Here is a 12083-nt window from a genome sequence, read left to right on the forward strand (position 1 = left end):
CTCTTGCCAGAGCACTTGATGGGAATCTGGGCCACACTGTCTTTGGAGAAGAAAAGCACCACAGTGTGCTTCCCAAAGAGCCTTCTCAAAAATTAAGGCCTCAACTGGAGACTTGGGACTGACAGCTTAAAAAAGAAAAAAACAACCACCCAGCTCAAAGTCATTCACTTCATCCAGCATGACAACACAGCTCTTTACACCTACTATACCCACAACCGCATGGTAAGGGCATCCAGCCCTGATAAATAATTCCAGGAGGAAGTGTGTGTTATGTTCACCATGGGTCAGGGAATAAGGAGAGCAAAAGCCTCCAGAAGGCTCTAGTCTAGCAACTGACTCTGACATCCATCCACAGAGAAGTCCCAGATCACAAGCAATTGGATGTAGCTTACCACTACAGAGCTCTACAGTCAACTGTTCACATCATCCCTCTGACTTTCCCTGACCTCACCACCACCACAGTCAGCCTCAAACTCTCCCAGCTCTGCACATATAACTGTTCTTCCTTTCCAAAGGAAGCCAACCTGGTTTTCCAATTTCTTCAGGTTATTTTCATAAAAATGTTGCTGTTCAAAACCAGCCCTGCACCCTTGTGTACAAAACCATCCTTACCAAACCTCTGCTGAAATATCTGAAAAACCTTATAAATCTTCTGGAATACAGAATTTTACTGAAACAAACCAGAAGTATTTTAGTTAACTGAGACTGCCCAATGTTTACATTGGAATTGTTTCAGGATAGGGAATGACCTTTCTTGGTAATATATAACACAATCAGACTGCAGATACTAACAAATAATCATACTGTCTGTATGCATGTCAGGGGAAACATTGAAAGAATGTACCCATTCTGATAACGGCTCAAGTTTATTAACAGACAGCTAGACTTGGCCTTTCACAATGGCTGTTCAGTCTGAACAGACAGGAAAGAGAAAAAAAACCTAGTATTCTCCCACTGTAGAAGTCAGTCAAATACACAGAAGAACTGCTATTTCACTCCTCACCTAATGAACCTATACCTTAAGGAGTGTTTCAATGCAGAACCCAAGTATATTTCTCTGTCTGAACACGTTTAAACTCTTCCTGAGCACTGTTTCTCCCACAGAGCCTGCCACCCTTCCCACCAGATTTTTTCTCCCAAGTATATTTTCAAACTAACCTTTGAAAAGTGCAGTCCCCTGCCACAATAAGTTAATCCCTTTTTTCATCTCGTGTAAGAATCAAGATTTCTATCAGAGGGGTCATGTTGTACCCACAGAGAGGGAGGAAAGTATTTCCCCAAGACACCACTTGACTGAAAATTCAAAATGAATGAGCTGAACATTTAAATTGCAGGAAAAATTCCCTGCATTTTTTAAATATATTATTTGGCCTCCCCCCCCACAAATGGCTGAGGAAGCAGGAATGGAAATAAGGTTGGCCCTTGCACACTCAGACTCACAGAGCTGGTAGGATTAAAAGACTTGCTATAACTTACAGGAATGGGTAACATTACCTACAAGGGTAGCTACAGGACCAGCACTCCTGATAAGAAAAAGGATGCAGAGATCTTCAATTTTCTTCAAATGTCAGTCTTTATACCTTATTTGGCATTGGAATGGAAGGTTACAGGCTCTTTAGAAAAGACAGGCCAGGCAGGCGGGGAGGGGGAGATGCCCTTTATGTTAGGGATAGGCTGGAGAGTATGGAACTGTCTGGGGACAGGTGAGCAGTTAACAAAAAGTTTGTGGGTCAGGGTCAGAGGGAGGGCAGCGATGGGAGACAGTACCGTGGGGACCTGTGAGATCTGTGAGAGACTTTGGCCTCTGCAGGAACCTGCTTAGTAAGGTTCCATGGGATATAGCCCCAGAGGGCAGGGGGGCCCAAGACTGTTGGTTGATAATCAAGGATCACCTGCTACAAGCTCAGGAGTGCTGCATCCCAACTAGAAGGAAGTGCAGCACGAGGGCCAGGAGACCTCCTTGGATGGATAAGGAGCTGCTGAGGAAAATTCAAAGGAAAAAAGAGGCTTATAAAAGGTGGAAGCAAGGACAGGCGGCCTGGAAAAAATACAAGGATGTTGTCTGGGAAGCTAGGGACCAGGTTAGGAAAGCTAAGGCCCAGTTAGAATTAAACTTGGCTAGGGATGTTAAGGATAACAGGAAGGGATTCTATAAGTACACTGCAAATAAAAGACAGACTAGAGACAACGTGGGCCCCCTCCGGAAGCTCTTGGGAGAACTGGCTACACAGGATTTGGAGAAGGCTGAGGTTCTGAATGACTTCTTTGCCTTGGTCTTCACTGGCAAATGCTCTGACACCACCACCCAAGTCTTGGAAGGCAGATGCAGGGACTGTGAGAATGAAGACCTTGGGCCCACTGTAGGAGAGGATCTGGTTCGAGATCATCTTAAAAACCTGAACGTACAGAAGTCCATGGGACCTGATGGAATCCATCCGCGGGTCCTGAAGGAGCTGGTGAATGAAGTTGCTAAGCCACTGGCCATCGTATTTGAAAAATCATGGCAGTCAGGTGAAGTTCCCGATGACTGGAAAAAGGGAAATATAACCCCCATTTTCAAGAAGGGGAAAATGGAAGACCCAGGGAATTACAGAGCAGTCAGTCTCAACTGGGTGCCTGGCAAAATCTTGGAGTGGATTCTCCTGGAAGTCATGCTAAGGCACATGAAAAACAACAAGGTGCTTGGTGACAGCCAGCATGGCTTCACTAAGGGGAAATCCTGCCTGACCAATTTGGTGGCTTTCTATGATGGGCCTACGGAACTGATCGACAGGGGTAGAGCAGCTGATGTCATCTACCTGGACTTGTGCAAAGTGTTTGACACTGTCCCACACAACATCCTTGTCTCTAAATTGGAGAGACATCAATTTGATAGGTGGACCACTCGGTGGATAAAGAACTGGCTACAGGTTGGGCAAAGAAGAGATTCAGAGCAGCCCTGCGGAGAAGGACTTGGGGGTGCTGGTCGATGAGAAATGAACATGAGCTGGCTTCAGTGTGCACTCGCAGAAAGCCAACTGTATCCTGGGCTGCATCAAAAGGAGGGTGACCAGCAGGTCAAAGGAGGTGATCCTGCCCCTCTACTCTGCTCTTGTGAGACCTCACTTGGAGTATTGTGTGCAGTTCTGGTGTCCTCAACATAATAAGGACATGGAACTGTTGGAACAAGTCCAGAGGAGGGCCATGAGGATGATCAGGGGACTGAAGCACCTCCCGTATGAAGACAGGCTGAGGAAGTTGGGGGAGCTAGGCTTTTTTCAGTGATATCCAGTGATAGGACAAGGGGCAATGGGTGTAAACTGGAGCATAGGAAGTTCCACGTTAACATCAGGAAGAACTTCTTTACTGTAAGAGTGACAGAGCACTGGAACAGGTTGCCCAGGGGGGTTGTGGAGTCTCCTACACTGGAGATATTCAAGGCCCGCCTGGACAAGTTCCTGTGTGATGTACTGTAGGTTACCCTGCTCTTGCAGGGGGGTTGGACTAGATGATCTTTTTAGGTCCCTTCCAACCCTTGGGATTCTGTGATTCTGTGATTCTGTTCAGCCTGGAGAAGAGAAGGCTGCGTGGGGACCTCATAGCAGCCTTCCAGTATCTGAAGGGGGCCTATAGGGATGCTGGGGATGGACTCTTCATTAGGGACTGTAGTGACAGGACAAGGGGTAACGAGTTAAAACTTAAACAGGGGAAGTTTATCTTGGATATAAGGAGGAAGTTCTTTACTGTAAGGGTGATGAGGCACTGGAATGGGTTGCCCAGGGAAGTTGTGAATGCTCCATCCCTGGCAGTGTTCAAGTCCAGGTTGGACGAAGCCTTGGGTGGGATGGTTTAGTGGGAGATGTCCCTTCCCATGGCAGGGGGGTTGGAACTAGATGATCTGGAGGTCCCTTCCAACCCTAACTATTCTATGATTCTATTATATGTTCGTATCTGTCACTGGCACCACTCCAAATAACTCCAATGGGACAGAATTGCTAATTCACTCTGCAAATACCTTCAAACTCAGCTCTGAGTTGGTCAAGCCAGGCATTATTGCTTCTCGCCTGACAAAATGTGCTGTCAAGCCTCTATGCAAGTAGCATAAAAGAAAAAACAAAACAAAACAAAACAAACCCAACAAAATTGTAAACACTTAGCTGTGTTTTCAAACACAATAGTTCCTGTACCACTGAAGTTCCCTCTCTGTCCCTGCTGGCAAACAAGCATTGCAGTTCTGTCTAATGCAGTTTCAAAGCAGAGTGTTAGCAATTACCCAGTGAAAAATGTTTCTACTTAAGCTATAATCTTTAATCTCCCTCCTGAAAAGATAACTTGGAAAAGAACTGAGAAAACAGTGTGTCCAGTTTAACAAAAAGTTCTAAAGCCACTTAAAGTAAACAAACCAAACATGATCAATACAAAAAATTAAATCATTTCGGAACAGGTTACCAGCTGTCTGAATCTGCATGTCAAATCTTCGCAGAGGGGGCAGTACTTCAGGCTTTGATATCTGTGTATCATGAAAAGACTAAATGCTGCCCTTGGCTTTCACAGATATTTGTTTCAATTGCTGTTTTCCTCAGTTTTGGTAAAGTCTGCACTTGCCATCCCGCCTGCCAGCCTATATTGAGAACAAACTGCCACCCAGACTTCTCCTTTCTTCTTACGAAAGAGACAAGGAGACACTGTCTGGCTTCTATGGCTCTCCTAACTGCACCCCTCTAGAAACAGATATTTTCAAAAACCAACCTGCCAGCCACAGGTCTGAGCTAAGTTTATTCCAGCACAGCTTAAGTAACAGGGCTGGGGGGAATAAAACTGTTATACGCGTGTACTCGCAGAGGTCTGCGCAAACACAGTACCTATTCCTCAATTCATAAAGCTTCTTCATTGTGATTCCGAGAGACCTCTTTACGTTGTGTAATGCCAAGCTCTGGCTTCCGAGCCTTCCTTAAAATGTAAATAGCATCCAGAACTCTTGCTGAATGCAAGCTCTTTACATAACCAATGAGAAACTTAGGAAAAGGCAGCAGGGGAAAATTAATTAAGCAACTGTGCAACTGTTTGCAGGCACTCACGCATTCAGTATTGAAGCTGTTGGAGAAAAGCAAATACACAGTCCTTCAAGAGAACGCTATAATACAAGCTGATGTCAAAATAGACCTTGATGCACTATTTCACCTGCCAGCAGCTCTCTTAAGGAAGCTTTATTTGTATTTTAATATTTGTTCCCATTTCACTGCTGTGGATTGGAGAATGCACAGCCTTCTGGTCAACATTAACACAGTCTTATCCCATAAAAGAAGCAGCTGGTCCATACACCCTAAATTAGCCAGCCCACTTAGGAACCTGAGTGAGGTCAGCTGAACAAAATGGGGCTACAGGTCTGTCCTGCTTGGGCAAATTGAGTTTATCTCATGACAACCTCAAGTTGCCAGTACAGCACTTCAGGGAAGACAGTCTGATCTCTTCATGTACAGGTAGACAGCCAGGACCGTAAGACGATCCCTGCAAAGCTACAGGACGTGCACACTGGGCAGCTCAGGTGTCTGGTCACCACCACAGCAATGCAAAAAACCCAGCTGCTCTAATATCTGTCAACCTAAGCTGCCTGTTATCACTCCAGAAGTTTTCAGAACCAGAGCTTTATGACACATCTGGTTCTAAGCAACAGGGTATTACCTCTCTGACCAAAGAGCCAGGAACAAAGGAAAACTTGCATTATTGCCGAAGACGCCAGATCAGCTAGACGCTGAACACCTCAGGCTGCACACAGCTTTCCTCAACAGCTTGGCTAGCCATGTCATTTGCTAGTCATGTACCAAAAGCATTTGCAATGTTGCAAAGAAACATTTGTGTCTGGAAACACAAAATCTTGCTTAACAATCAGCATGCATGATGAGGGGAGAAGACAGACAGCTCTGACATCTGTTGAGGCATGCTGACTTCTGTAACACTAATTCTATCCTGCCAGAAGTCTTAACTGAGATCTTCCAGATCCTACTTCATGAACCTTCTATTCACAAGAACTGCACTGAAAAGGGCTGGCTGTAAGACTAGATCTTACAGGGAAGATACAGTGACCAGGAATAGGGCTGGGCCTTTTCCAACCAGAAAATTCATGTATCCAAGAGATCTTGCTTCTCAGAAGAAATCTTTCGTCAACACCCAGACACAGGGGCTCCTTCAGCAGGGCACTGCGAGCACCATGCCAATCAAACCATCCATGGGCAAGGAAGCATGTGGAGCCCAGTTTCCTATTTCACCTCCTCCCTTCCCCATGCAGATTATCTGTTACCCAGTAGTACAGTCTGAGCTCATACCAGTATCATCTGTACATCAGGGGCATTAATTCAGATCTCTCTCTTCTATCCAGGGCCTGTTTTCCAGCAACCTTTGGACAGAAAGTACCTTCAAGACTCTACCTGTCACCTAAGCCATGCATTCCTAAGACAGCAAGCTAACAGATATAAAGTAAAAAGCCCTTTCCTTGTCACCTAGGGAGTCCTCCAGTAAAAACCAAAGAAAAGAAAGTTTCATGACAGATCAGCAAGAGAACAACTAACTTCTGTAGCTCTTCAGGCTATTTGTACTTCACTGGCACAAGGCAGACTGCCACCAATTTATCCTACCCTATGCAAAGCCAAGCAAAATCCATAGAAATATTAAAGAAACAGTAGGAAAACCAAAAGAGAACTTCTCCCAGGTAGGTTGATGTGATACTTTTCAATAAAAGAACTTTCTCCACATAGCATTTTTTTTTTGTAAGGCCTACCTCCCCATCTGCAGGAGTTCTACAGATCAGGCAGCCTCTGACAGCTGAATCCTGAAGACATCTGTATTTAAACTTGGCTTAAGGTTCCTGGGTTCTGGTCATTGTTATATATACTCCCACCTGCTTCAACAGGGCTGAGATTTCATTCTAGGTGTTCCTACCTGCCATGCTCCACCTATTGGAGTCTGTCTTACAGGGGAAAAAAAAAAGGTCTTATCAGGGCAAACACAAAATGCAAGCCATGCCCTCTGCAAACCCTACTCCACCCAAATCACAACATCCTCGTGTCCAGCAAGGGATTACAAGGGGAAAGAAACAAAGGTTGTGGGAAAGGAAAAGATCCTTTCTGGACAGCAGTCTGTGCTACTAGGATTGTTACATGAGACAAATTAACTGGAAAAAGCATTAGGAGATCAGGTTGCAGTGGCCTGCCAAAAGCAGTCCTCCACCTTCCTTTTCAGGGGCAGTGTCTTTGGTTATTTCTCCTTGCTGGGCTGCAAATTCTTTAGCAAAGCCTTTGGTTTACCTGCATATAAGTCTTGGGGTTTATGGAGGTTTTGCCCTGTAGGGGACACGAAATAAGCATCACAAAGCCTGGCTACCAATAACTATGGTCATACTAGTCCTTTGAGACAAAGGCTACAGCCCAGCCTCCTTGGAATGTGCAGCCATAAGGGAGCAGAACTTTGCTCTGATAGGTTTAATCAGGGAAACTTTGCAAACATAGATGGCTTATCCAGGTTTATCCCACCAATGTTTACACACAAGAAACAAAGCAGAGGCGATATTTCATGACAACACGGGAAGTCAGTGGCAGAATCTACAACCTAAATAATACTCCCTAATGTAAGGGAATTTGGATGTCCAAGCTAAAATTTTCCAGGTCCTGGCACCCTGGCATTCCCCTTTGGTTGAGGACAGAGAGGGAGAAAAGGGGATGCGTTGGTTTGTTTGTACATCAGAGTAAAAAACATGAAAAAAATATGACAGCCTATACCTGTCACAGAACACAGACTTCTCATTTTGCCCAGCTTTGTAATGAAAAGAACGGAAGACCACCACTCCTACTGGATACAAACTTCCCACATTTAAAGTCTAGAAAAGGAAAAAAAATCACAGAATCATGGATGGTTTGGGTTGGAAGGGACCTTAAAGATCATCTAGTTCCAGCCCCCTGCTACGGACAGGGACATCTTCCACTAGCCCAGGTTGCTCAAAAACCCCCTCCAACCAGGCCCAGTTCAAAGTAAAACTCCCCATACCATGTATTAATATACATAAGCCCACTCTCACTCAGAACTTTGGCACATTAAGAATGAGTTCATCCCCTTCTACACCTCTCCACACGCGCATACACAAAAAAACTCCTAAGGAAAAACCTCTCTTTTCAATGTCAACTTTGCAATTCACCTCCACAGATGTGCCTATTAATCTGTATGCTCCTTGTCAGTCAGTGCCTACACAGCCAATACCATCTTTCCACCCCAAATCTCTGCCTAATGTGCTGGAGGAAAGCAAAGATCTTGATCCTAATGAGGATGCTCACTGCCAGCCAAGCAACAAAACCCCAATCCATTTGCTCCCCAAGCTCAATCCCCTCCTGGAATCTCGCAGAGGAGTCGCCCTTGCACCAGGATTGCATTAAGTCACCAAGATGCTGTTTTAATTTGTTCAAAGCAGAAATGGTTGTGCACGTGCAGACTGACACATCCAGAAACAGGGCATTCTTCAAGAAAAAAAGGAAAATAAATAAATAAAAATGGGAACAGTGGAAACTGGGGAGATCCCTGAAAATTTCAAAAGCATAAGATAAAAATTGATCACGTAGAAGAAACAAACTTTAATCGAGATGATGGATTATAGACATAAAGGAAAAAAAAAAAAAACTTCGGGTCCTTAGTGGCAAAGTTTAAAAGACCTTGCAAACACTAGGCACTCTCCAAGACACCGTGATATTGGAGCCATTACGAGTTTACACCATTTTGGGAAGTTTAGAATTATGACAGGCTCAGGGCTCAACATCTCAGCCTGAAAACCCTTCAGCTAACTACCGGATGAACAAAGCATGACTCCCAGCATAAATCTCCCAATTGTGAGCTGCAAAAGATAACAGATGAGTTCAAAACTGTTGCACTGGTCCTTTCTGCTAGGTGGGCTCCTCTGGACAAAGGCATCAACTTACTTGATACATTTCACTGGTCAATGGGCAAATTATTGCCAAATATTCTACTTGAAGCTATCTTTGAATAGAAATTAAAGGATGCCAGCCCATTTGCAAACAGCGTAGTCAACCCTTCTGCCCCATATTTCCTGTGGAACTGAGAAAATGTCTTCCAAAAATAGCCAATAGTTTTGCTGAAAGGCTCAAAACAAACAGTACTTCTGAAGGAATATCTTACATACTTTACATAATAGCCATGTCAGAAGGGAAAAAAAAGGATGTATACAGTGATCCAGTGTGAAATCTGCATTGAACAAAAAGACACCATTCTTTGCTTAACACAAGGCTTAAATTCACTACGAAGGAAACTGCTGAAGTCAAAGCCTCAGGGTTCAAGTTGGGAGGAAGATATCACTCTGAAGGGAAGAATTTTTATCCTAGATTCAAACCGAAAAAAGACATGCAAAAGGAACACTGTCAGATTTTTTAAGCCTCAAAAAGGAAAGTTCAGTCCCAGCCAGCATCCCTCATACATTTTTAAGTGCTGCTGTGCACCCAGATCTACCTCTGCACACTTGTGCTTACCTTTTTTTTTTAAATTTTAATTATATAAACACCTGATCCTTACATTCAAACACATGGTTCAACCCTCCTGCTAAACACAGTATCACAGCCTAAATACCACAAGACTAATACCAGTATAGTGCGGTAACCCTTAGTGCCTTCCTTGTTACTTCTTATTCAGCTGTATCTTTCCTCGCAAGCTGAAAGTTAATATTCATGTGTTTGACTTGGCAAACCTGTCCCTGACAGACAAGGGTAAAATACCTAAGACTTCACTACAGAGGAATTGTTACAGATTAAGCTGTAGGTATATGAAGAAGCAAGTCAGAGGATGAAGCAAGCAATGCCATTTTTTTCTTTTCTGAGAATATTGTTTGCATTAGTATAACAATAGCAGAAGGGCCTAGAATTTGTGTTAACTTAATAAGCAAGTGCTTTGGGTTTCTTTTCCTTTTCTCCTTTGATGGAAATAAGGAGCACTTTTTCAACGTAAAGAGACACAGCCAATTTCATATCGCGCAAATCACCTGCAATACACGGCTAAACTCTTGATTACAACTGTCGTGGCGCACACATTCCCAGTCACCACCAGGGAATAAGCAAGGAAGTGAACTGGATCTCCAACTGAGAGGAATTTGTGGAAAATTCTCCCTATGAAAAGAACCTGCATGCACTGAGATAAGAAGGAAGGGAAGGGCCTGGCAGGCCACACTTGGCTCCAAGCTGCACCGATAAATACAATAACTTCATCACCAGGCCAAGAGCTCAGCCTTTACCATTGAACTTACTATTAACTAAAAATATGGTTACCATCTGGTGGCTAATACCAAATTAATTTAACACCTATGATGAGTTCAGGGTGGAACAGTCACCAACAGACAAATTTCCCATCCTGCCCCCTCTTGGAACCGCAGGAAGGAGAAAAGCCACAGACGCGGCCATGCTCATTCTAGTGTTTACAGCAAAGCCAGGACCTTGTTGCAGTCAGTTCCATACCAGATCTGCTCTTCACCTGGGGTTTTTACCAAGCAGTCAGGCAAGTTCAAATCACACTCCTAGTTTCAATAAATGAGCTTAAACTAGTGGAAGCAGCATGTCCAGTATTAGGCCTGGCAAGTTTAGGTTGCCATTCTGACACAGCAGCATTCTATAAGTGCCGGCGACGGGCACAAGGCTCATGCCAGCACTGCATCCAATCCCAAACCTCCAAGATTAAATCTAGCTGCTAAAGATAACTCACAGGGAACAAGAGCAGCAGTGGGGCAGATCTGTTTACCCTCTCTCCCTCAAAGATGCACCAGTCCTTATTCAGTCAATGTCATCGCACAGCAAATCACTGAAAGCCAAGACGAGCGTGCCAGAGATAAAAGCAGCTGATCAATGTCCCTGCGTAAAATGTCCGATAATCCCTACACAGAGCTGGCATCTGGCATCAGATGCAGCATGCCAGAGAGATGAACACGAAAAGTATCCATTGCATATTCCTGGCACCTTTTGCTGACACAGAGGTGGGCGGAGAGCAGCAAAAGGGCTGCTGGGATTCAAAAAACACCCCTCCCTCAGCAGACATCAGCAGAGTCTTTAAAGGCCGTATGGCTTTTACTTTACCACCATTCCAAAATCTGGAGCTCAAGGTCAGTAAAGCAAGTAGCGGTTATTATGCTATGTTGCTAGAAGATAAGGACGCAAGTGCCCATCTCCTCTTCCTCACCGTCTTTTAGCACTATCGCAAAACACAGCTTGACACTGCCGCATAAAGCACAACCTACATACGGTGCAAAGAAGGTCTCCTGCTGAAACAATAAGCACCTACATGTTCAAAACAAGCGTGCGGCGCTCCGTCCTCCCTCCCTTCTCCCAGCTGCACCCGATGCCATGTTTCTGCAGAGGGATGGCAAACCCCTGCAGCTCGAACAGCGCTATCCCGCATTCTCAAGATGCAAAGGGGCCCTAGATCGGTGGGGAAAGCAGCTGCCAGCTCCCGGGGGGGAGGTTTCATTCCCGGTACCCGCATCGCTCTCCGCATCCCAGGAAGCCGGCGGTACCCCCCTTCTCCCTTTACCTTTTCCTGTGCCCGGGTCAGCTTCTTCTGAACGTTGATGGCGATCTTCCCGGCGGTGACCCCCTTGCTGCCCAGCTCGGCCATCTTGCCTCCTCTTTTTAACAGGCGGACTAACGAACGGCAGAGCCGGCAAAAAGGTGGGGAAAACCCCGCGGGCAGAGCAATGGCCCCGGCCACCGCCACCGCCGCCTCCTGCCCGCCGCCTTTTAAAGGGACAGCGCGCCCCGCGCCGCCTTAAAGGGGCCGCGCGTCGCACCGGGAGGGGGCAGCAGCAGCACAGCTGGGGAGCAGAGGTGCGGGGCTGCTGCGGGCAGGCGGAAGTGCGAGCAGGTCTTTGAAAGATGTCCCCCTCCGTGCCTGCTGCTCCTGAGGGGTCTCCCGGTCGCAGCCAGTGTCAGAGGCAGCAGTCGGGGTCAGAAAAGCTGGGAAGCATGGCAAGGAAGGAGGTGGGATGGAGGGAAGGATGCAGAGGGTCCTGCCACAGCAGGATATTTACAAACACAAAGGGAGAAATTTAGGTTCCTGAGGGGACAGTATCTGTA

General features: G+C 45.6%; 1 protein-coding gene across 7 annotated transcripts in view; it reads right to left on the reverse strand.

The window, feature by feature from the left end:
* The window catches only part of BIN1 (bridging integrator 1), a 104161-nt gene extending 92437 nt beyond the window's left edge, over positions 1–11724 (reverse strand). For all 7 annotated transcript variants that reach the window (XM_065671528.1, XM_065671526.1, XM_065671524.1 and 4 more), the window contains exon 1: positions 11542–11724. In XM_065671528.1, the coding sequence (XP_065527600.1) occupies positions 11542–11625 (84 nt within the window). In that variant the 5' untranslated portion in view covers positions 11626–11724. The remainder of the gene's footprint in view (positions 1–11541) is intronic.
* Between the last annotated feature and the right edge of the window lie 359 nt (positions 11725–12083).

This window comes from Lathamus discolor, chromosome 3 (assembly GCF_037157495.1).
Source record: "Lathamus discolor isolate bLatDis1 chromosome 3, bLatDis1.hap1, whole genome shotgun sequence".
Lineage (NCBI taxonomy): Eukaryota > Metazoa > Chordata > Aves > Psittaciformes > Psittacidae > Lathamus > Lathamus discolor.